This window comes from Pleurodeles waltl, chromosome 8 (assembly GCF_031143425.1).
Source record: "Pleurodeles waltl isolate 20211129_DDA chromosome 8, aPleWal1.hap1.20221129, whole genome shotgun sequence".
NCBI lineage: Eukaryota > Metazoa > Chordata > Amphibia > Caudata > Salamandridae > Pleurodeles > Pleurodeles waltl.
The window spans coordinates 827,849,764-827,875,468 of record NC_090447.1 but is presented as its reverse complement, the minus strand read 5'-3'; the positions used below and the strand labels follow the sequence as shown (position 1 = coordinate 827,875,468).

The following is a 25,705-nucleotide window of genomic DNA, read 5'->3' as shown; positions in this document are numbered from 1 at the left end:
ATTCAATTAATCTTATTGAACCATTTTCTGCCTCTGTTTGTCTTTGCATATGTGAGACTAATGTGACCGAGAGAAACGGATGAGATCTGATACACCACGATTTCCCTGAGAAGTCATTAGGTCATGCGCCCGGTTGCCACAAATCATCCCTGCTCTTGGGCAGAGATGAGGCGCTGCTAGTTGGCTGGAAACAGATTAGGCCGACAGTTGTCACATGGTGTGGAAATGGACTCAGTTCCCCACAATTCAGGTGATGATGCCGCCCGAATCCAGCAGCCTCATTTGGATAATGAGAGCCTACGCAACAGTGTATGGTGCTTTAAGGATGATGGCAGTGTTCACACTTGGTTGACAACTGTTGTTGTCTACTTATGATTTCCTGGATGTGGGTGTGTTTTATGTAAGTGGGACTGTGACAAACACTTCAAGACATATGTTAGATTAAATTATTTATCAACATGTTTGGTAGTCATACCTTCAGCCACATGTGCTTAACTAAAGAAGTTCTTCACGATGTATGCACGTTTCTGTGTACCTGAAGCAGTGTTCTGAATGTCACTATGATGTGGTGGATCATCCTCCTCCTCTTCCCTTGGTGCCTCCAGGACTTCATCCCAGGTGACATTTGTCCTGACAAAATTATTTTGCAAACCAGGTGGGGGGGAGGGGAGGAGTACAAGAGTCTATCGCCCGAAATGTCCAGGCAGCAAAACTGGCCCTTGATGGCCATGGCCATGGCCAAATGTCTGTTTGATGATGGTTTTCATACAACTGCGCACCTGGTTGTAGGCCTTATCTGCCTCAGTTTGTGGGTTTCCAAACAGTGCCATGACCCACAGTTGGATGCCATATCCTAGATCAGCTGCAATGGGGAAAAAAAAAAACAATGTAATTGTTCTGGATCACTGTATTTGCATACTTCCTGCCCATGTGTATTATGTGTATTGGTATTACCATGGACGTCTCCCAATTTTGACTACATGATGAGACAATCATACCAGTGTACTGCCGTTTTCAGGGGCCTTTACACTCACTGTATGTTTTGTGAAATGCAGTGCGTGGCCAGATACATCATACAAATAAACTTCATGACTGTCATATTCCTGCAGCAGATTTTGATGGTGGATGATTCCCATCCACTCAATGTTTTGTGTTCACAATACATGTATGGTGAGAAAGAATGTGGATGTGAATTTTTTTTGTAGGTCCAGCCTAGGTTGTTTGTGACATGACTGACACAGACACATGTTTAGGTCCATGCTCATCCCCAGATGTTGGTGTTGCCATACATTACATTTCTCCATGCCTTTCATTGTCCTACATTTTCCATGCCAGTTGACATGATGCCATCCACACAGTATGCACTTACACATCCCAACTGAGTGACATGATATGACAACTGCCAATTCCCAATCCATGGTTGCATGTCACGCTGGGGGAACATTGTGTACATGTGTGATGGCATTGTGCCCAATGTTTGCACACAACACATGTATCCTGCCAATTTGTTGGTGCTCGTCTGCAGTCCAGCTACACAACTTCCTGCACGGCACTACATCTCTAAAAGGGAGAACTGGTACACAATACTTGGGGCTCATGCAGTTTCGAGGTCCGTACAACTAGACTTACATACACGTTGCCTAGCAAGTACACAATCGTACTTGAATCAGGGGCTGTGGGGGTTCTTCTTTGCTTTCTGGATTGAATTTGTGTATGCAGGAGTACCTTAGAGCCCAGGCTGCCACCACAGAAGCATGATGCGTGATGGCTGTGTGTAGCATCACACTTCAGACATGTGGGATGGGAGTTATTTTACATGCCATTGTTCATCTGTAAAGTTGCGTGTCACCTGTCCATGGGCCGTGGTTTGTCATGTAGCACCTAGGGCCTAATTTATGAGGCTCATAGCACAGTGTGACACAGCAACTGCCTTGCTGCCATGCACCAGTGGGGAAGGGCAGATATGCACCAAATCTAGAAGATATGGTGCCTTCCTGTCCTCTCCCGCTGCAGTGACATACAAATTGCTGCCTAGCACCAATGCAGGCATCCTTGCACCATGGTGCAAGGGTGCCTGCATTGTGGGTATGATTGTTTTTGTGCAAGAAAAGACATCTTCCTGGACAAAAACAATCATACGAGTTGTTTCATTCTTATGATTGTGTTTGTGCAGGAAGGAAAAAACAGGGAGAAATAAAGATATTTCTCCCTGTTTCGTCACAGGGGTGGCGTAAGAATCTGACGCATTTCTAGACTAGCAAATCTAGGAATGTGTCAGATTCCTTCGTGTTCCTTGGATGTTGCCTGGGTATACCCCAAACAACACCTGTGAAATGCCCCTCTCACACAGTGTTACACATGGAAGGTGTCCATATTTACAAGACCATGAAATGCCACACAAGGTTGCTTTACATGGCCTAGTAAATATGGACTGGCATACTGTGCAAATGGAGCATCCAAAACATTTTGCTCCAGTGGTGCAGTGTGGCACTACAACCTGTTAAATGAGGCTCCTAGTCCCTGATGTGTAAGCCATGTCACATCTGATGGCCCATGTGTGTTGTAGTGAATTCTAGTTTTTTTAATGGGATAACAGGAGCTAGCTTAGCCTTCGGCTTGCAGACTCGTGCCCCCATCACCTAGTTACTTTTAACCTACTTAGCTTGCTCTGTCTTAGCTCATTTAATTATTTCATTCCTCTTAGATGGCTGCCTTGTTTATAGTTAGGCCACTTGTTATGCTTTGCATTATCAGTGTCACCGCGTTAAGGCGCCAAGATCAATTGACAAAGACAAACAGTAGATGTTCACACTTAGGGACTTTCCCTCTCTATGCTTTCGAGGGAATTGTTTATATTAATTGCCACCCCAAGCATGCCTGTTATCTATTGTTTGGGACAGTTTTCTTTTCTTTTTTTTCTGGGGGCTACTTGCAGTTACTGCAGGGGCAGTACCTCCAGAATCCTGGGGAGAGGACTGGCACTGGACCAGTTCCTCTCATGGGCTCGGACTAACCTCTGGGTAGTCATTTCCAAGGAGACAATCAAGGCGGAGGTCTGTACTGACTACCACCCTTCTCCAGCTAAAAGTATCACCCACTTCTATGGGCACAAAAGAAACAGGTCTATCAGTGACCCTGTCTGGGCTAACTCTTACTTTGGCAGTCTCACCTGGGATGTACTGGTTTGAGAACACCAGCCTGACATGCACAATAGTGTGACTGGTACAAGTGTCTCTCAGGGCAGTGGCTGGGATTCCATTCACCAGTAGGTGGTAGAAGTGTCTACTTCCCTCTGGAATCTCCAACTCACCTGTTGGGCCCTTTTTCCAGTTGAAGGCGCATCTGAGGAGTCATCCCCAATGGCCACACTGGTCACCCCTGGGATTTTGCTAGGGGATTTGTTTTTGGGACAAGAAGTGTCCTTGGTGTGGTGCCATGTCTGTCTACAGTTTTGGCACCATGACTTAGTGGCATCCCAATTCTTACCCTGGTAGCCACCTTCGCTTTGGGTTGTATCTTGGGGCCCACCCACCTCGTCTGGTTTTTGGGGGCCTACAGAGGACTTTCTTTCTTTGTTTCTAGTGTCACCTACTTTCTCCTGGGGAGGCTTTGTAACCCCTTTCTTTTGGTCACCCCCGGTGAAAGTTTTGGTGACCCTAGTCTTGACCCAGTGTTCTGCCTTCTTTCCCAATTCTTGGGGAGAAATCCGACCTAGGTCTACCAGATATTGATGAAACTTTTCATTGAAGCAGTTACTTAAAATGTGTTCCTTGATAAACACATTATAAAGCCCATTATAGTCATGCACTTCATTTCCAGTTACCCAACCATCCAGTGTTTTCAATGAGAAGTCTACAAAATCAACCCAGCTATGGCACGAGGATTGTTGAGCCCCCGTGAACCTAATCCTGTACTCCTCAGTTGAGAATCCAAAGCCCTCAATCAGTTTATCCTTCATGAGTGCATAAGATTCTGCATCTTTACCAGGGAGTGTGAGGAGTCTATCCCTACACTTTCCAGTGAACATTTCCCAAAGGAGAGCTCCCCAATGAGATCTATTTACTTTTCTGGTTGCATAAGCCCTCTCAAAAGCTGTGAACCACTTGGTGATGACATCACCATCTTCATATTTTGTTACAATCCATTTGGGGATTTTTAGGATGTCGGTGTTTTCTCTGACCCTATTTAAGTTGCTGCCACCATTGATGGGACTTAAACCCATCTCTTTTCTTTCCCTTTCTATGGCTAGGAGCTGCTTCTCCAAAGCCAATCTTTTGGCCATCCTGCCTAACAGGAGGTTATCTTCATTGAGGCTGACCTCAATGCTTTTAGAGGTGCTGGTCTCTCCTGTGGAAGAACCAATCTCTCTGACTATGATTTGTGGAGTCAGGGTTTGAGGAACCCTGTTCTCCCTATATAGGACAGGAGGGAGGAATTCATCCTCCTGTTCACTAACTTCCACATCTGAAGGATTATCCTCAGAGGGGTGGTCCCTTTTGAACTCTGCCAAAACCTCCTGGAGCTTTACTTTGGTAGGGTTGGACCCAGTTTTTATCTTTTTTAGCTTACAGAGAGTCCTTAACTCTGACATCCTTAGATGCAGGTAAGGGGTGAGGTTGAGTTCCACCACCATCTCATTTGTGCTAGACATTATCACTCTAAAAGTTGGGATTACTTTTTAAGAATCTAAAAACTACTTCTGGAACTTAAATCCAAACTTTTAAAACTTTTACACTCTAAAATAAATGCTAACAGGGACTTACACAAGGCCCTAGCAGGACTTTTAAAAATGTAGAAAAATAGTTCAAATTGCAAAAATCAGTTTCTAATGACAATTTTTGGAATTTAGTCGTGTGATCAGGTATTGGCTGAGTAGTCCAGCAAATGCAAAGTCTTAGACCCCACCGCTGATCCACCAGTGTAGGAAGTTGGCTCTGTATATACTGTCTCAAAGTAAGAAATAGTGTGCACAAAGTCCAAGGGTTCCCCTTAGAGGTAAGATAGTGGCAAAATTAGATAATTCTAATGCTCTATTTTGTGGTTGTGTGGTCGAGCAGTAGGCTTATCAGCGGGTTACGTGTTAGTCATTTGTTGTAGACACACAGGCAATAAATGAGGAACACACACTCAAAGACTTAACTCCAGGCCAATAGTTTTTATATCGAAAAATATATTTTCTTAATTTATTTTAGAACCATAAGATTCAAGATTTGAAGTAAATACATAAAATGCAAGGTACTCCACACAGGTAAGTAAGGAACTTTGAATTAGAGCTGTAACATACACAGTTTTAGTTAAAATGGCAATAAGCTATTTTAAAAGTGGACACTGCAAAAATCAACAGTTCCTGGGGGAGGTAAGTATTGGTTAGTTTTTCAGGTAAGTAAGGCACTTACAAGTTCAAGTTCCTGGGCATAGGCAGCCCACCGTTGGGGGTTCAAGGCAACCCCAAAGTCACCGCACTGCAACACAGGGCCGGTCAGGTGCAGAGGTTAAAGGAGGGCCCAAAACACATAGGCGCCTATGGAGAACATGGGTGCTCCGGTTCCAGTCTGCCAACAGGTAAGTACCTGCGTCTTCGGAGGGCAGACCGGGGGGGGGTTTGTAGAGCACTGGGGGGACACAAGTAGGCACAAAAAACACACCCATTGCTGCACAGAGGCGGCCGGGTGCAGTGTGCAAAGCAGGCATCGGGTTTTGTATAGGAATCAATGGAGGGACCCAGGGGTCACTCTAGCAGTGCAGGCAGGGCACAGGGGGGCTTCTCAGGCCAGCCACCGACTGGGCTAGGCAGAGGGTCACCTGAGGGTCACTCCTGCACTGGAGTTTGGTTCCTTCTGGTCCTGGGGGCTGCGGGTACAGTGCTTGGTCCAGGCGGCGGGTTCCTTGTTACAGGCAGTCGCGGTCAGGGGGAGCCTCTGGATTCTCTCTGCATGCGTCACAGTGGAGGCCCAAGGGGGTCTTCTCGGGTTACTCACGAGGTCGCAGCCACCTGGGAGTCCTCCCTGTAGTGTTGGTTCTCTGGAGGTCGAGCCGGGGGCATTGGGTGCAGAGTGTGAAGTCTCACGCTTCTGGCAGGAAGAGTGAGTTCTTTGAAAGTTGTTAGAAAGTTGCAAAAATGTTGCTGTAGGTGAACAGTGCTGCTGTTCTCGGGAGTTTCTTGGTCCTTCGGATTTCAGGGCAGTCCTCTGAGGCTTCAGAGAGTGGTGGTCCCTGTCGGATGCATCGCTGTGCAGTTTTCTTTGCGTTTGGAGACAGGCCGGTACGGCTGGGGCCAAAGCAGTTGTCGTCTCTGTCGCCTCTGCAGGGTTTTGAGGTCAGCAGTCCTTCTTCTTGTTTCAGGTTGCAGGAATCTGATTTCCTAGGTTCAGAGTCACCCTTAAATACTAAATTTAGGGGTGTGTTTAGGTCTGGGGGGCAGTAACCAATGGCTACTGTCCTTGAGGGTGGCTACACCCTCCTTGTCCCTCCTCCCTGAGGGGAGGGGGATACATCCCTATTTCTATTGGGGGAATGCTCCAAAACCAAGATGGAGGATTTCTAAAGGCAGGGGTCACCTCAGCTCAGGGCACCTTAGGGGCTGTCCTGACTGGTGGGCGACTCCTCCTTGTTTTTCTCATTATCTACTCCAGCCTTGCTGCCAAAAGTAGGGGCAGTGGCCGGAAGGCGGGCATCTCCACTAGCTGGGATGCCCTGTGGTGCTGCAACAAAAGGCATGTGCCTTTGAGGCTACCGCCAGGTGTTACAGTTCCTGCAGGGGGAGGTGAGAAGCACCTCCACCCAGTATAGGCTTGGTTTCTGTCCTCAGAGAGCACAAAGCCTCTCACTCCAGGGAGGCAGAAACTCGTCTCAGTGGCAGTCTGGCACAGACCAGTCAGTCCTGCACTGAAGGATTGGGTAAATTACAGGGGGCATCTTCAAAGATGCCATCTGTGTGCATTTTGTAATAAATCCAACACTGGCATCAGTGTGGGTTTATTATTCTGAGAAGTTTGACACCAAACTTCCCAGTATTCAGTGTAGCCATTATGGAGCTGTGGAGTTAATTTTGACAAACTCCCTGACCATATACTCTGTATGGCCACACTGTACTTACACTGTCTAAAAATAGACTTAGACACTAGGGGCATATTGCTCATGCAGCTATGCCCTCACCTGTGGTATAGTGCACCCTGCCTTAGGGCTGTAAGGCCTGCTAGAGGGGTGACTTACCTATGCCACAGGCAGTATTTTGTGTGCATTGCATCCTGAGGGGGATGCCATGTCGACTTTGCCTTTTTCTCCCCACCAACACACACAATCTGCAATGGCAGTGTGCATGTGTTAGGTGAGGGGTCTCTTAGGGTGGCGCAACACATGCTGCAGCCCTTAGGGACCTTCCCTGGTCACAAGGTCCTTGGTACCACTGGTACCTTTTTCCAAGGGACTTATCTGTGTGCCAGGGGTGTGTCAATTGTGGAAACAATGGTACATTTTTAGTGAAAGAACACTGGTGCTGGGGCCTGGTTAGCAGGGTCCCAGCACACTTCTCAGTCAAGTCAGCATCAATATCAGGCAAAAAGTGGGGGGTAACTGCAACAGGGAGCCATTTTTCTACAGATGGGGTCCACTCCATTTGTCCTGGAGTGCTCTTGGGGCCACAGGCTCCAATACCCACACCTTCTGTCCTGGGTAGTACTCTGTCAGGACAGCCTTCTGGTCAAGCCATTGCTTTTGGAGCTCTTGGCTGGCCTGAAGGTTTTTAGTGGCCTTTTTCATGTACTTCTTCGGCCAAGTACATAGTCCACAATGTCTTGCTTTGGAGGTTATAAAGGTTGGTCCCAACCCTCCTTAACAAGAGCAAGGAGACCCCTAACAGGGTGAACAAATAGGAGTTCAAAGGGGCTGTATCCCACTCCTTTTTGGGGTACCTCCCTGTCGGCGAAAAGAAGGCATGGCAAGAGGACATCCCATCTCCTTCTGAGTTTTTCAGGGAGTCCCATGATCATGCCTTTGAGAGTTTTATTAAACCTCTCAACCAATCCATCAGTTTGCAGATGATAAGGGGTAGTGAACTTGTAGGTAACACCACACTCCTTCCACATTGCTGTTAGGAATGTAGACATGAAGTTACTACCTCTGTCTGACAACATTTCCTTAGGGAAACCCACCCTGGAAAAGATTCCCAGGAGAGCTTTTGCCACTGCAGGAGTTGTAGTGGTCCTTAAGGGGATATCTTCTGGATACCTTTTGGCATGGTCCACCACCACAAGGATGAATCTATAGCCAGAAAATGTTGGAGGGTCAAGGGGGCCAACAATATCAACCCCTACCCTTTCAAAGGGCACCCCAACCACTTGCAGTGGGATTAAGGGGACCTTTGGGGTGCCACCAGTCTTGCCACTGGCTTGGCAGGTGGCACAGGAGCGACAAAACTCCTTTGTGTCTTCTGACATATGGGGCCAGTGAAAATGTGGAACAAGTCTGTCCCATGTTTTACTCTGGCCTAAATGAGCAGCCAAAGGAATGTCATGAGCAAGAGTTAGGAGGAATTCCCTGTACTGAAGGGGGATGACCAGTCTCCTTCTGGTACCATGTTTAGGGTCCCTAGCTTCAGTATAGAGGAGATTATTCTTCCAGTAAACTCTGTGGCTGTCATTGACATCCCCATTTTGCTGCTTGACAGCTTGCTGTCTGAGACCCTCCAATGTGGGAAAGGTTTGCTGTGCCCCACTCAGCTCTTCCCTGGCAGACCCACCCCGCACCCAAAAGGTCAGCTGTATTAGCTTCCAGCTCCTCTGGTGTAGGTTCTGCACAGGGAGAGAATTCCTCTTTCTCGAAAGGGGAATCATCTGTAGAGGAAGAGAAAGTAGACAAGGGTTTGCCCTTCTTACCCCTAGTTTTTGGGAGCACTTGGGCCATTATTCCAGGATCCAAGTTTCCCTGTCCTCTTTGCTTCTTGGCCTAAGCCCTGGTAAGAGCAAAGATATGCCCAGGAATGCCCAGCATTGCTGCATGGGCCTCCAACTCCACTTCAGCCCAAGCTGAAGTCTCCAAATCATTGCCTAGCAGGCATTCTACAGGTAAATCAGTGTCTATCACCACTTTCTTTGGACCATTAACCCCTCCCTCCCCCAGTTGAGATTCACAACAGCCATGGGGTGGCTTACAGTGTTGCTATGGGCATCTGTCACTTGGTACTGGTGACCAGGTAGGTGCTGCTCAGGGGCAACCCGTTTGTCCATCACCATTGTGACACTGGCACCTGTGTCCCTGTAGGCCTCAACCTGAACACCATTAATCAGGGGTAGCTGCTTGCACTTATCCATATTTAGGGGACAAGCAACTAGAGTGGCTAGGTCAATACCACCATCAGAGACTAAAACAGCCTCAGTGATCTCCCTAACTAGACCAACCACAACTACATTACCAATGGTGGGCCCAGCTACACCCTTTGATTGTCTATTAGTAGTGCTCTTCCCACAACCATTGCTATTACTAGGGGCACTAGTGATTGCAGCTGGGGTTGTGGTGGTGGGAGGTTTGGTGTTTCTTTTTGGACAATGAGAATCAGTTGCCCAATGGCCTTTGGCTTTACACATATAACACCAAGGTTTCTTATCTTTGTGAGAAGAGGATTTGGACCCACCACCCCTAGAGAATTTTTGCGGGCCTGATGAAGACTCTGATTTTTTTTATCTTTGTCACCACCCTTGTCATGTGACTTACCATCCTTCTTCTTGCCATCCTTGTCACCCGCTGTATGAACTTTTCTGTTCACCCTTGTTCTGACTCATTTGTCTGCCTTCCTTCCCAATTCTTGGGGAGAGGTCAGATCTGAGTCCACAAGATACTGATGTAACAGGTCAGACACACAATTATTCAAATTATGCTCTCTCAGAATCAAGTTATATAGGCTTTCGTAGTCAGTCACCTTACTGCCATTTAACCAACCTTCTAGGGCCTTCACAGAACAGTCTACAAAGTCTGTCCAGTCCTGTGATGACTCCTTGCTGGTCTCTTTGAATTTATCCTGTATTGTTCAGTGGTTAAGGCCAGACCATCCAAGAGTGCTCTTTTAAGAATTTGATAGTTATCTGCATCATCCTCTCTGACAATTTGGAGTCTGTCTCTCCCTTTATCAGAGAAGGACAACCAAAGGATAGCAGCCCACTGTACATGAGGGACCCTCTGAACTTTATAGGCCCTCTCAAGTGCAGCAAACCACTTACAGATGTCATCACCATCCTTGTAAGGAGGGAAACTTTGTGCAGATTCCTAGAGTCAAATGAAGGTTCCCTAACGTTTGAATTTCTGAAACTGCTGCTACCACCTTGGGGAACTAACCCCAAACCCTGCCTTTCCTTTTCCACAGCCAGGGATTCCCTGTCTAATGCCAACTGTTGCTGCATTAGCCTCAGTCTGACCTCCTCTAACCTCAGCTTTCTGAGTTCCCTATCTAGGGACTGGTCCTAAGGGTTAGATGTGTGGGGTGCCTCTGAAACAGAGGTAACATGGGAATGTGCAGAGGCAGATCTATCTCTAACAGGGGCTACCCTAGTAACCTGGCATCTAGGGGTGAAGGGAGCCCTATTAGTGTGTGAACCCTTCCCGCTACCAGTTGTACTAAGGGGCTTGTTAACAGATACATCTGTGTGTCAGGAATCCCCAAGGTGCCTCCTGTGGTATCTGTCAGCATCCCCAGGGATTAGGATTAAATCATATCTCTGTTCTTGGTTAAACCTTCATGTTTCTGAGTAAACATAATATGCTGTGTTACACAATTGGTTTTATCAATGCTTGTTTTACCAATGTTTGTTTGTTAATGTGAGCAGGTATAGACATGTGCTTCTAATTGTGTGTGCTGTAGACATGTTCTTCTAATTTGGTGTGGTGACTCATCCACATGTGGAAACTCAACTGCTTTCCTGATTGGCTATAAATAGCAGAGTGAAGCATGCCTCCCTGCTTGGCTTTGTTTTGCTTCCTGATCTCAGCATCTGATTTGGCAGTCCAGCCCCTGATGTCGTCCTCGTATTCAGGACTTTTGAGGCAATTCTTTTCTTCATTCCTGTACCAGCTTACACCAGGCATTCCTCCAGCATTCCGGAAAAGCCTGCAGCTAAGTAACTAGTATTCTCCTGGGAGTTTGTTCTTTGAGCGCTGCACCTTCCAAGAACAGCTTGTATATTTCAGACCTCGTATTTTGGTAGAGTGCTTATCTTGAAGAGACAAATGCATTTCTGAACATTCTACATTATTATTGTAGTTACTTGCCTAAATGTGCTTCAGGAAATCTGCTTGAGCTCAACTACTACAAAAAGTGACAGTGCAATTTTAAAAGAGCATTTACGTGACTTTATTTTCTCTAATAGCATAACTCTTGGATTTAAATTGTGTCATTCATGCCTGTTTTTCAATTTTGAGGAATTTGCTTTTGAAGGGTTTTTAACACACACAGTGAAACCAAACCAAACTGTGCCACCCTAACTGTTCAAACACTGAGTGGACATTTGTATTTCTTGGATTGTTTTTGTCCTTTTAATTTAACCCTAAGCATGCAGGAAAGTTATACATGATATAATTAATGCCCTTGTTTGTCTTTCTTGTGCATGATAAGTGCAACAGTTAATCTCTGTGAAGCCCTCCCTAGTGTCGCAGTACTTATTGTTATGGTACTCAGTTTGGGTTTTTGGTAATGCAGTGTTAGTAATTGTGCCGACAGTTATTATTATCCAAAAAAAGTGCTGAAGCATCCCGGTGTTAGTCTACTGCTCCCGTGCCCATATCAGAAAGAGAGATTCAGTTTCAAGGAAGTTGAGTGCACTAACTTTGCTATCACTCTGCCCCCCCCCCCGAAGATACAGGGTGCCTGGCTGGACCGGCAAGACGTGGCAGTGTTTTGTCTCTTTCTCTTCCACTCCCCCTTTCCTTTTGGGACATCTGTCAGGGTTTCTGTGTCCACCAAGAAGTGCGAGAGGTGTTCCAGGAGGTCGGGGGGCATACCATCGCCCCTGCAGACATCTGCTTTTCAGGTGAGTGGCCTGTCTCGACACTGTGAAAGTACTCTCCCTAGGATTGTCATTTTTCTCCTCTGAGCTTTCCTGGTTGGAATCATCCTCTACCTCTTCCTCTGTCTGATCTGGACCAGTGCTAAGTCCCTGGTCATCTTGGAGGAGAAGATTTAAGAGGAACTCCTTTCTGGGGTTCTTCCCAATCCCCAAACTTCTTTCAATACAGACACCCCTCAAACTTTTAAAGTTAAGATTTTCATATGTTGTTTTCACAACTCTAGGGGTAGCTTCTACAGAAGACATATTGAAAGAGAAAAAGTTTGGGAGAGTGAGTAAGAAGTTAGTGGAATAAAGAGCTAACTTTTTTGAGAAAAGAAGAAAACTTTTCAGAACTTTGTAAAAACCTTTGCAAAGTTTAGAGAACTTTTTAGAAAGTTAGAAAATTGCTTCTAGGTATATACTATGTATGCTCTAAGTATTGGAGCAAGCTTTTCTTGTGAAAAGCACCAGTAACAAAGTGGTAAAGCATTTGCAAGTACTTATCCCACCTCTGCCGCCAATGTAGGAGGCTGGCCTGGTTTGTAGTGGGTACCTTGGGTACTTACACCAGGTCCAGTTATCCCTTATTAGTGAAGTAGTAGTGTTCTAGCAGCTTAGGCATTTAGAGGTATCTATAGCAGAGCAGCTCAGGCTGAACTAGGAGACATGCAAAGCTCATGCAATACCACTTATAGTTACACAGTACTTATACACAAGTAAAGGCCATACTCAGTGTTACCAAAAATAAAGGTAGTTTATTTGGGTGACACAGTACCAAAAATATCTTAGATACAATACTCCTTCTGGAGGTAAGTATTATACACAATATATACACTAGACACCAAAATAAGGTAAGTAATTAGACATAGGATAATGCAAACAATAGGAAATGCTATAGAATGTAATTGGAGAAAATAGGTCTAGGGGCAACACAAACCATATACTAAGAAAGTGGAATGCAAATCATGAATTCCCCCCTAGACAAGTGTAGTGTGTGCAGAATCACTGGGAGAGTAAGAATACAGTAAAGGTAAGTAAATTACCCCTTCCCAGAGCCCAGAAAAGCAGGATTAAAGTACTGCAAGTTTCCTTAGGACACACTACACCTCGTGATATGGATTTTTGCAGTAACCAACCTGGTCTGCAAACAACAACTCCTGAATTCCTGGACCTGAAGACCTGCAAGAGAAGGGGACCAAGTCCAGAAGTCGAAAGAAGTTCCAGGAAGGACAGGAGCCCCTGCCAACCCAGAAGAGTGTGCAAAAGAAGACTCCCCGGTTGGACGAAGACTGCAGAAATGCACCCTAGGAAGATGCCAGCAGGTTCCTGCATAATGCAAAAGATGTCCCGCAACGTGAAGATGGAAGCAGATGTGATTTTGTGTTGGAAGTCGCAAACAAGCCTTGGTTACGACAAAGTTGCGTTTTGCATCAAAATGGCGCTTGCTGGGCCCAGGAGGGACCTGGGGGCCTCAACTCTGTGTGAGAAGGAAGAGGGGGCTCTCAACACTTTAGAGAGCCCTCAGGATGCCAAGCAGCACCCACGGGAGTCCCAGGACACAGGGACAAAGGAGGTGCAAAATGTGGTTGGTGCAGCACTACAAAGAAGGGTCCCACGCCGCCGGAGATCAACTCAGTGAGTTGAGCGTTTCAGGATAGAGTGCTGGGGACCAGGGCCAGGCTGTGCATGAAGGAATTTTGCAAATAGTGGGCAGATGCCTCAGGAGGTGAAGAAGACGCAGTGCACAGGGGCACTGTCGCTCTCAGAGAAGGCAAGGTCTTACCTCCTCCAAATTGCATCAGCAGGACCTCAGGACAGTCTGTGTCAATGGGGTCCACTGTGCGTCCCTGTGAGAGGAGTCCAAGGGTACCAGTCATCATCTTAGAGGGTGCCTGCGTGCCTTCTGGTGCAGGATGAAGACAGGGAGTCTTCAAAGTGTGCACACTGTGGAAACTGTTGCAGTTGCTGGCTGGAGCTGAAGTTGCAGAAGAAAAGTATCCCTTGTAGATACTTTCTTGCTGTTACAGCAGTTCCTGGAGCAGGTTGCAGTTGATCCAAGGTCAGAGGATGAAGTAGTAGTTGCAGAAGATTCCTGCTGGAATCTTGCAAGTAGAATCTGAAGAGAACCCACAGTAGAGACCCTAAATAGCCCTGAGAGGGGGATTGGCTACCATATCAGGTAAGGACCTATCAGGAGGGGTCTCTCATGTCACCTGCTGGCAATGGCCACTCAGAGTCCTCCAGAGTCCCCCCACACCTTTCAAAGCAAGATGGCTGAAGTCTGGGACACACTGGAGGAGTTCTGGTGGTGATGGACAGGGGAGTGGTCACTCCCCTTTCTTTTGTCCAGTTTCACGCCAGAGCAGGGGACAAGTGGTTCCTGAACTGGTGTAGACTGGCTTATGCAAGGAGGGCACCATCTGTGCCCTTAAAAGCATTTCCAGAGGCTGGGGGAGGCTACTCCTCACCAGCCTATAACACCTATTTCCTAAGGGAGAGGGTGTAACACCCTGCTCCCAAAGGAAATGCTTTGTTCTGCCTTCCTGGGACTGAGCTGCTCAGACCCCAGGAGGGCAGAACCCTGTCTGTCAGGTGGCAGCAGCTGTAGCTGCAGTGCAAGCCTCAGAGAGCTGGTTTGGCATTACTGGGGGTCCATAGTGGAGCCCCCAGGATGCATGGAATTGGCTCCCCAATACCAGATTTGGAATGGGGGGACAATTCCATGATCTTAGACACCTTACATGGCCATATTCGGAGTTACCATTGTGAAGCTACATATAAGTATTGACCTATATGTAGTGCACCCGTGTAATGGTGTCCCCTCACTCACAAAGTCCCGGGAAATGACCCTGCACTATGTGGGGGAACCTTTGCTCGTGCAAGGGTGGCCTCAAACTTGGCAACTTGGCACCTAACCTTCAGCAAGTGAAGGCTAGACATATAGGTTACTTAAGTGCAGTGAAATTGGCTGTGAAATAATGTGTGCGTTATTTCACGCAGGCTGCAATGGCAGGCATGTGGAAGGGTTTGTCAGAGCTCCTTATGGGTGCCAAAAGAAATGCTGCAGCCTATAAGGATCTCCTGGAACCCCAATGCCCAGGGTACCTAGGTACCATATACTAGGGACTTTAAGGGGGTCCGGTGTGCCAATTGAAATTAGTAAATTAAGTCACTAGCCTACAGTGAGAAATTTAAAAGCAGAGAGAGCATAAGCACTGAGGTTCTGATTAGCAGAGCCTCAAGGACACAGTCAAGTACTATACAGACACACATATTAGGCCACAAACTATGAGCACTGGGGTCCTAACCAGCAGGATCCCAGTGAGACAGGCAAAAACATACTGACATACAGGTAAAAATGGGGGTAACATGTCAAGGAAGATGGTACTTTCCTACACCACCGTCCAGTGTACATGGTACACCTCCCTTTCACACAGGGATGGATGTTGAGCAGATTTCCTGGCTGCCATGCATGGATGGGTGCCTTTACATCATGCAGCATGTGCCAAACTGGCTGGAGCTATCTTCACTTGTATGTCAGGTTGATTCGCATTAGATATGTCTACTGAAGCATATTGCATATATGTGTTACAGGCCTCATCCTGCAGTCTCTATCTATGCAATCGAACAGTTATCTGTGTATTGTGTCCTCCATATTTATTTGACATTGTGTCTCTAGATATTAGCTGTTTGCTTACCTACAACCAAGCCATTTCCATATTGTCCATCCTCGAATCCCTGGTTAATGATGGACTGCCAGTACATATAGGCATCATAGACACTGCCTGGGTATTTGGCCACCACATTCAGGATCAAGCCACAATGGTAAATGATGGCCTGTACATTCATTGAGTGGGTATGTTTCCGGTTCCTGTATAAGTGTTCAGTTGAAGCAGGAGGAATGAGTTGCACATGGGTGCAGTCCGTGACACCCAGCACACAAGAAATCCAGCAATGGGGTAGAATCCTTTTTTAATTCCCTGCTGCAGTTGTGGCTTATTAGGGAAGAGGATGTTGCGGGTGTGAGGCAGATGATAGCATATAGGACTGAGGGGAGTAATGATGACAGGGATGGCTGTGATACTCCGCCCACTCATACTCCATTGGTCTGGAAGGAGCCTGACGCAAGCATATGTAGCACAGCCAAGAGCTTGGTCAGGGGTGGTATGTTGGTCACCCTGTCAACTGTTGCCTGCAGTCGGGCGCTATGAGTTGAGGCAGTTGGATGACCAACGCCCTGCACAGCCAGTAGAAGGTGATGACCTCCTCCTCCCTGCAATCAGGGATGTCTGCTGACAGTAGATGTGCTCCTTTCTCCTTGGCTGCCTCTATGGTGTGGGTAGTGGTGATTGTGGTGGTGATGGTGGATGTGGTGGTGATCGTTGGGGTTGCCGTGGTCTCCTTTGTGCCCCAAGCTGTAGTAGGAGTAAATCCATGCTGTCATCCAGGTTGCCAGAATGTTTTGGGTGTGTTCTCCTTTTGTACCTGTTCCTAAGAGTCATTTTAACGCCTGGTCTGAAAGGCATTTAAATATTGATGCTAGTCAGACTTAGCGCAACTTTTCCTAAGTGAGCATCATTTTTTGAAAAGCTTATAAATACAGAGCTATCGGTGAACGTCATTTTTTAGGAGGGAACACTTACCTTGCATATATTGTCAGTATTTGACGCTGCCAGATCCGATGATGTGGAAAAATTATGCTAGTGCGGGAAAAGTGACGCTAAAGGCCTCTAGCGTCATTTTCTTAATATGGAGTTAGTTTAGTGTCGCTGCAGCGTCAATAAAAATGACACTGCAGTGCTGCTAAATCCTTGTAAATAAGCCCCTAAGTCTTTTACAATGTAGCTCCCATGTTGCATCTCCAATAACCAGCATTTAACAGGTGGAGGTCTATCATCTGATTGTATTCACTATCCATTGTGTGAAGCACAGCACAGATGATGATGTAGCTCACTTGCACTTGGGTATCATTAAAGAGAGGTGAGTGGCAGCACCTGTCTCCTCCTAGGCAGCTCCTCACCAGTGTTATGAGAAGTGCCAATACACACTCACCAAAATAAAGTTGTTTATTCCTCCGCAGAGCACACCAACTGTCTAGGGCAGCATTCATGTTCAGCTGGTCTCTGCAGAATGTTCTTAGCTACAAGTTCTATACGACACATAAACATTCTGGAATTACAAAATATGGAAACCCATAAAAAAGTGGTACTTTTAAAAAATATTTGTAAAACTTGATAATATTTTTTATTAAACATATCCCATTTTCCTTCACAGAAAACAGGCTGCATAGTTTGATTTATTAAAAAGCAATCACAAAAATGGTGCCCACCATCCATTAGAAGGCAGCTAATTGTAGTGGGTCACAATTTGTGACTTACCTCATTAATATTCATGCAGTAGGTTAAATTGGGACCCACTACAATTCTCTGTTTTGTGAACCAACCTATCAGTTTGCAAAATGAGCATGGATTCCATAAAAATCGGTGAGCAATAGGTGACCACTTTTACTCACTCCATTCTCAGTACATCTGGCCCTAAATGCTTAGCTTGCAAAGAATAGATGACTGTCCAAATGTATACACACATTTGAAATACTTACTAAAGGGAATCAAGAATGGTTATTAAAATGAATGTGATCGTTCAAAACATTGTCTAGAGCGCCACCCTGAAAGGGTTGAAGGAGTACAAACTTAAATCAACTATTTTAGACTACTATTTAAAACATCTTAAACTACTATCACAACCATGTTGTAGTTCATGAGACTAAGGCCCTCAATATGAGTGAAGCAGAGCAGAATCGCTTCATGAAATTCCACCCTGCCTGATTCCAATTGGGTTGGTTTTCCACACCTGGTTGCCCATTTGTGGGAGAACCAGACCTGATTTTACTGTGCAGTAATTGTGCACAATCAAATTGCATCAGACTTTGGCTGCCTTCTCAGCTAGCCACATTCTCGATTTATTTTTTGAATGGAGAGGGGGTACAATTCTCCTCAAGACAACACCTTTCTGTTTTGTCCCCTACTCCTTAAAACCCTCCCTCATACTCCATCCTACCCAGAGACCCCTGTATAGATTTACCAGTGGCACAAAGCAGAAAAATCGGTCCCACACAGTAATTCCTCATTTCATAGGTTTTAGCATGTAATTAATTGAATGATATTGGAGTAGATGTATGCAACTTTACTAGCCCCCATCACCCTGCAACTCAGAATGAGGACCTATGTAGGTATTAGTTTTTGTTCTTGAGGTGGGTGGGGACACTGATTAAATAGACCTTCATCATTACATTAAGTAGAAGCTCATTTCCATAAACTTGCTAGGCGAAGGCTTCCCTCATGCTACGATTTGTTTTGTTAATGGTGTGCGACCCCTTATTAGTGCTTTGAAGTTAATAGTTGCTGTTTCCTTGTGAGTCAGGTACAAGTGGGGAAGATACTACTAGTAAAATTCTTTTATGAATAGCAAACAAAAGTAAACTTACACAAAAGTGTAAGTTTACCTTTGTGAATCAAGCCCTCAGTGTGTTGGCCAGTTTGACTGTTTGTGGATCTTTTGTATCGTCTGCTGGGCTGGTTTTTACTGGTGATTTCCCTGATATTAAAGCCAACATTGGCTGTGAAGGCTCTAACCCATGCAGTCTTTCATATCTTGCAAAACACATATAAAGTGTTTCTCTACAAGTTCAAAACTGCCCAAATTGGCAAACTTGGGCCACTTGTTTAGCTTCTGGTTCACTAACAGGGCCACTTATGTTTTCGTGCCGGGCCTATTTTCAGTCCCAGTCCGAGATTGACAACCTTCGAGTCTGGAGAACACTCAAACGTGAACAGAAATACAGGAATCTGACGATGTCAAATAGACCTTAAGCTTTCTCCCAAATGAAGCTGAAACAAAGGGACAGATTTAAGAGCCCCTTGCACCATAATATCACCACATTAGCATCATTTTTCTATGCTAATGTGGTGATATTTTGGCAAAAATGCAGCGCCAGATATACAAAGTGGTGCAATGCATGCATTGCGCCACTTTGGAACCCCTTGCACAACATTATGCGTGCGCCAGGCATAATGTATTCAAGGGGGCGCTCCCCCACTGGGGTGCGCGAAACAATGGTGCAAAGAAATCTAAAAGATTTCTTTGCGTCATTTTTTTCTGGATTTTTTATCCCTGCTCAGAGCAGGTGTTAAAAGGGGGTACACCATTGGTTACAATGGGTCCCTATGTACTGTTCAGGGTTAGCACCAACATTTTGACACTAACCCTGAACAGTAGGTCAATAGCATCAACAATTTTGATGCTATTGCTCTCTACCCCGTGCCATGGTGTGCCGTATTTTAAGTACGGCGCACACATGGTGGCCATAGTGGGGCGCTAAGGGGGACAAGAAAAGTGGTGCTGCACTAGGTGCAGCGCCACTTTTCTTAAACGCAATGCCACTTTCCATAAATCTGCCCCAGACAATTTTGCCAGGTTGTTGATGTAAAGGTTAGGGAAAAGAGAAGAGCTAACTATGAAACCAAAGGAATTTTGCTGCAGTATACAATATGAAAGAAATACCAAGTGTGCATGGTAAAAAACAAATAGTACATACGTAGAGATATCCTGTGCATAAAAATGAAAATATGGATTTAAGATGGGCTTAGTTTTTTTTATAAACTAATGGGTTCGACCATCACCAGACAGTGTGTCAGATGCTGAATATGTGCCAAACAAGAGACCTTAAGACTTATCTTTCTCCCTTTCTGCAAAGCTTTTTACCCTTAGGGCCGGAAATGTGCTCAATGATATGAGGCTAAGGAATTAAATGTGGATAGGCGAGATGTTTGTTGAGCGTTCTTTTATTTAAGAGGAAAGGTGAAATTAAGAAATCATAATGTGGCTTTATTAGCATTTTCGATGAGCCAGTAGTTACCTTTGAGGCCCACTGCACTCTTCTTTCGGGACCACAACATATGTTTCCTTCATTAGACTTTAACCCAGAATAAGAGTGAGAAAATCAGAAAATGGGGAAAGAAAGAATAGAATGACAGAAAAACCTTGAGAAAGAGGCAAATGAGGTATGAAAATAACCTGCAAGAATACGATAAAGGAACAGGGAGTGTAGGGTGGTGGATGAACGAGGAACGTGGACGAATCAAGACTAGACAGTCTTGGTGTTCGGTGTCTTCAAAATGTGTTGGGCCTTTGCAGGCTTCTCAGAAATGTTTGTGCACCGGCACTTCTTTTTTACTTTCTGTATTATTATAACAGGGGACTCTGGAGGAAGCAAGTGTGATTCATTTGCAATTTTAGTAAGCCGAAAAACTTTGTGGTCATGGTAATAGAATATTCCAAGTTAATTTGTCAATTTTAAAGTGAAAACAAGACATCTGGAATGCCAAGTGACTGTCTAAGAAGGAAGAAATTGGATTTGTAATGACGCTTTTCGACAGACATGTAAATAAATTTATGATACCGTCTCATTTTCCTTTTAGGAGACTTCTTTGAAAATCCAATTCCAGAAGCTGATTTATACATTTTGGCTCAAATTATTCATTGCTGGAAAGACGACAAATGCCTGAGACTATTGACAAAAGTTTACAATTCCTGCAAATCAGGTACTTTTTAAATCTTATACCACAATGCAATTTAGCGGATTTATTGACAATATTAATTGCAATGCCACAAAGTGAACAGAAACACAAGCTAACAATTAAAAGAGACCAGAATATTGAGTCTCCATGATGTTATGAAAACACAAATCCAGTTTAGCTTATTTTTGTCATAGATAATGGATACTGAGTACAACGTGGTTGAAGTATATTCCAAGTGAAGTCAATATAAATTAACTGATGGTTGGTAGCCAAAAGGGCAGGAGTCCGCTGGGAGCAAAAGATGTGGTAGCTCCTGCTGCATGACTTGAAAAGTGAAGCAACACTGCTTGTGTTCCCAGAGCAAAATGTAGGAGGTTGAACACAGAACCAAAACAGATGAGTAGCAAAGATTTAATTCACCCATACTAAACCTATATTTCTCGTTGGCTCCTATTCCTATACCTTGAGGCTGTGATCCTCCCCGGTCATCCTACCTTCCTCATGTGTGTCTAGTTACACATTTGATCCCTTTGTTTCTTTCATCCTGATACCACAGACTTGAAAACTTGCAGTTTCTGATCCATCTAGAAAAGTAAATTCACTGGCCTGTGGAGAGATGATTGCCATGTCTGCGAGCATATGAGACTGTAAGCTAGGAGAGAAGTAGGAAAGTGCTCATTTGTATGGTCACCCCCACAAGTTTTGGCCCAAAGCTGTTGGTTATGGCTCTGAAAGTGCACTGGAGCCTGCAAACCAGGCCCCAGTGCGCTCTCCCTCTAAATTTGCTAAGTGTAAATTGGTATTCCCAATTGGCAAGGACTTTAACCCCCTCATAATTCCGTAGTGTATGGTATCAATTGTACCCTGGGCATTTGTGTTAAAGGGGTTTAAAGGGCCTGAAGCACTGATTGTGACACCCTGGGTGACCCAAGTAAACAGCTGACAGCAAGCCTCATTACTGCTCAAAGGTCAAAGCACCAGTTGCCCCTAAGGTAGGCCTCCTGAGCCCAGGAGGCAGGATGCATTATATTACAAGTATGGACATATAAGTGTAGGCATATATGTCCATATAGGGCCCCAGCATTTCCTCTACCCTGGCTGACAGCCTGGAGCTGTTGCCAGCAAGGAAGGGTTCTGACCCCCTTCAAGGAAGTGTGAATACTCACAGGAGTCAGAAATAAAGACCTGCCTAGGCAGGAGGTATCACCTCTCTTCCTGGCAGGAAGGATAGTGAAGTGGCACATGAAGGTGGTGAAGTTCAAAGTGCACGCCGCTTATGATATGCAAGGAAATTGTTCCACAGAGGAAGACAAAGTCAACCCCCGTACCAGGCACATTTTCACCTGGACAGGTGGGAAAATTAGATAGTCAGGAAGCGTACACCCCCAGAAGGTTAGCCACAACTCTAGAGTTGGATAACTGGCCTGTATAGCTGAAGATGGGTTCTGTCATTTTGATAAGTGGCAGAATAGACGGTTCTGGGTAGGAAAGGTGACACCCACTCCCAGATGTAGATACCTTAGGGGCAGATTAGCCTCTGGGAGCCCTTTGACCACTTGTCCCCGCACCAATAATACCACTTAATTCAGGATTTAAGGGGTAACCCTGACACCAGAATCCCAGATCTGCTCGGAACTGAACCAAGGACAAAGAAGACACCCGTGACTCCAGGACTGCACAAAGAAAAAGGTGCAAAAATCTGCATCTGTGGCAGCTACCCTTCACCAGCATGACCACGGCTCATCCCAGACCAGAGAACAGTTCAAAAAGGAAGGGGAACCCTTTTGCAACTGAAAGACATCATCAGAACTCCCTTGTCGAACTAGTCCCCTGCAGCCGGCAGGTAGAAACCGCACTGCAGGAACCAAGAAGTTCCTGGCCATCGGGTCCGCCAAGTTATCGTCCAAAAGTTAATTCTCTAATGGCTTCTGGGAAATGTAATCCTGAACTCCACCAAGTTTCAGATGGCTATTGCTTTCCCCCAGACTCCAGGGCATCGAATTATCCAAGCACTGTGTTTGCGCTTGGAAGGTTTGTTCGTAGCCATCCCGGTCACTGGCATCTTTGTTCGACGCTGAACCTCGAGTGAACTCCACAGCAACTTCAACCATCCACCTCAGTGACTCTCTTGTTGAGCTTTTGCATCCGCTTCCTACCCAGCATCGTCTCAGTGGTGAATTCAGGACCAGCAGCTCCCGTTCAGCACCAAAGACAGCCAAGCACACCTCTGCACCCAAGCTGCCTGAGCTAAGTAGAGTTGTTATGCCTGGTGAATCCTAGTCCAGGGGCCCACACTAGCTTAACCCTCAGTGGGCTCCACCAAACTCGACCTGCAAGTGACTGAGTGTCACTAGTGTGATTTTTCACCTACACAGCTCCAGCGTTCAGCACCAAGAACAGCCAGGACACCTCTGCACCCAAGTCCCATGTGCCAAGTAAAATTAGTACGACTGTTGAAGCTTGGTCCTGGGACCTGCATCACCTTAACTTCCAGTGGACTCTACTGAACTCACTCTGCAAGTGACTGATTGTCACTAATGGTTTTCTCCGTTGACCTCAAGGGTAAAGTTTGACAGATCTGTAAAGTATGTATTTATTTTTCACTCTAAAGTTCATAAGTCCTGTTATATGTATCGGATTGATTTCATTTTAGTGTCTAAATTAAGATAAAAATCAGCTTTATTTTTATAATAAGTGTTAGATTTTTTTCAAGTTGTGTCATTTACATATTGTCCATGTTGGTACTCATTTCCCTCACATTTCTGTGAGGAAAACTCCTGAAATATGGGGGGAGCCACAAATGTCCTACCACATAGCATCCCCCCAAGTCTCCTGATAAAAATGGTATCTCACTTGTGTGGGTGGCTAAGAGACTTTGACATAAAAGGCCCTAAAGTGCTACATGGAGAGATCAGCGATAGCGGTCGCTGCGGGATTTGGGGCCATGATTCGCCACAACCCATGGAAAACTACCAACCACAGATATTTCTGAAAGGTAAACAATCTTGGAATTCCAGGGTGGTTTTGCTTGTGTGAATCCCATGAGGTTTTCTGACCCTCAATGCTCTGCAAACCTCAGTCTTTGCATGAAATCACATATTTTCCCTACATTTCTGTGATGGAAACTTCCGGAATCCACAGGAATCCACAAAATTCCTACCACCCAGCGTTGCTCCACTTGTCCAATAAAAATGCTATGCCATTTGCGTGGTTAGGCCTTACTCCAATGACAGGAAAGGATCCAACTGAGGTCAATAGGAGTCTCCATGCAGGGGCTCCCATTGTCCTTGGTTCGATCTGTTTCTGTCGCGGAAATAGGCCTTGTCACACAAGTTGGGCAGCATTTTTATTGCTACAGGTGGGTCAATGATAGTTGGTAAGAATTATGAGGATTCTTGCAGATGACAGAAGTTTGACATCTGCAAGTTTGGGCTGGACTGCTCGCATGCGGAGCATGGTCAAGACTGACTTAAATATCGCTGGATCCAATGGGGGTGGCCAAAAAGTGGTGGATTGGGATGCAGCATGAGCGATTGCCAGTGGTTGAAATAAATTCAAGCATTCCATCCACCACCTTGTTCTTTTTGCAATTGCCGTCCTAAGTGTGCCAGGTATACCCAGATGTGGGTTCCGGGCTCACTGGTCAACTAGATTCAAGCTAGCCTGGCTGATGATGGGTGATAACTCATAACCGTTTGCCGGATGCTTGTTTCCTGTCCAGTGAAGACCTACCCTGACAGTTGTGGCTGGACTGCTCCCATGGGAATCAGGTTAAGACTGAATTGCATGTGGCTGGATCAAACCTGGGGTGGCATGGTGGGCAAAAAAACAATGGATTGGGATACGGCCCAAGCGATTGCCAGTGGTTGTAATTAATTAAACCATTCCAACCATCACCTTGTTATTTTTGCATTTGCAGCCTTAAGTGCGTCAGGTATGCCCAGACATGGGTCCTGGGCTCACTGTGCCACTGGATTAAAGTTAACTTGTCTAACAAAGGGTGATACCCCAAAATCAGTCCCAGGATGCTTCTTTTCAGTCCAGGGAGGCCGGGCCTGGCTGTTGGGGCTGGATTGCTCCCATGGGGAGCAGGGTCAAGACTGATTTGCTTGTTGCTGGATCCAAACTGGATCCTGGCGTTATGGGCATAAAACAATAGATTTAGATGCGCCCCAAGTGATTGCCAGTGGCTGAGATTAATTCAAGCATTCTTTTAGTACACTGGCATTTTCTTGGCATAGCCATCTGTACCTTGTGCCAGTGTCCTGTGTCATATGACAATTGAGTGTGCTGTGGATATCTACCTGTCATGGGGCCTTATCGTTTAAAAATCTGGCATTGTGATATTCTTAAAAACCCCTCCCACTAGATAGAATGTCCCCATATTCCATTACTATCAGGCCTAGTTTCTCCAGTGTGCCTTTGTGCAGGAGAGGTTAAAAAGAGGATAGATTTGCGTACCTCGAGTGTCTCTATCCCCACAGCTGTACTACTCGGGTCTAACCATTTCCTACTGATCTTCAAAGGGGCGCTCTTTTGGCCAGTATCTCCACTCTCCCATAACCAGGAGAGAAGCCCACATGTCTAATGGATATCTATTGACCCCTTCATAGGAATCTGCATTCATTCCCCATCAAGTCTACCTCCTGAAAGAAGACAATATTTGGAGTTACTTGATATATTGTGCTACCGCTACCCCACACTTGGTTTTCTACCCTAATCCATTCACATTCCAAGTAAGGATTCTGAAGTTACCGTCCCCATTGTCAACCTTGGCCATATAGTTGTGTTCTTTCTAAAGGACTTTCTCCCATCTCACCCGGGGTCTCCTGACACTGCGTATACCAACAACTTTATGTTTGTACATGTTAATTCACTTAATGCCCCTTAAGTCCTTCCTTCCTCCCCCACCCTACATTTTCTTTTCATAAGCATAAACTTACAGCTCAACTTAGGAAAGGTCTGTCGCCCAACCCCCTTCGATGAACTATGATAAAGAAGTGAACAACAATTCAATAGAAATTGCCATCTACAAAATGCAGTTTGGTAACAAACCTCACCTGGAGGAAATTTAATATATACTTGCACTCAGAGGTT

General features: G+C 45.5%; 1 protein-coding gene across 1 annotated transcript in view; it reads left to right on the top strand.

The window, feature by feature from the left end:
- The window catches only part of LOC138249169 (acetylserotonin O-methyltransferase-like), a 640,042-nt gene that overhangs the window by 497,731 nt on the left and 116,606 nt on the right, over positions 1–25,705 (top strand). Inside the window, exon 7 of the mRNA XM_069203173.1 lies at positions 20,510–20,632. Within this exon, the coding sequence (XP_069059274.1) occupies positions 20,510–20,632 (123 nt within the window). The remainder of the gene's footprint in view (positions 1–20,509; positions 20,633–25,705) is intronic.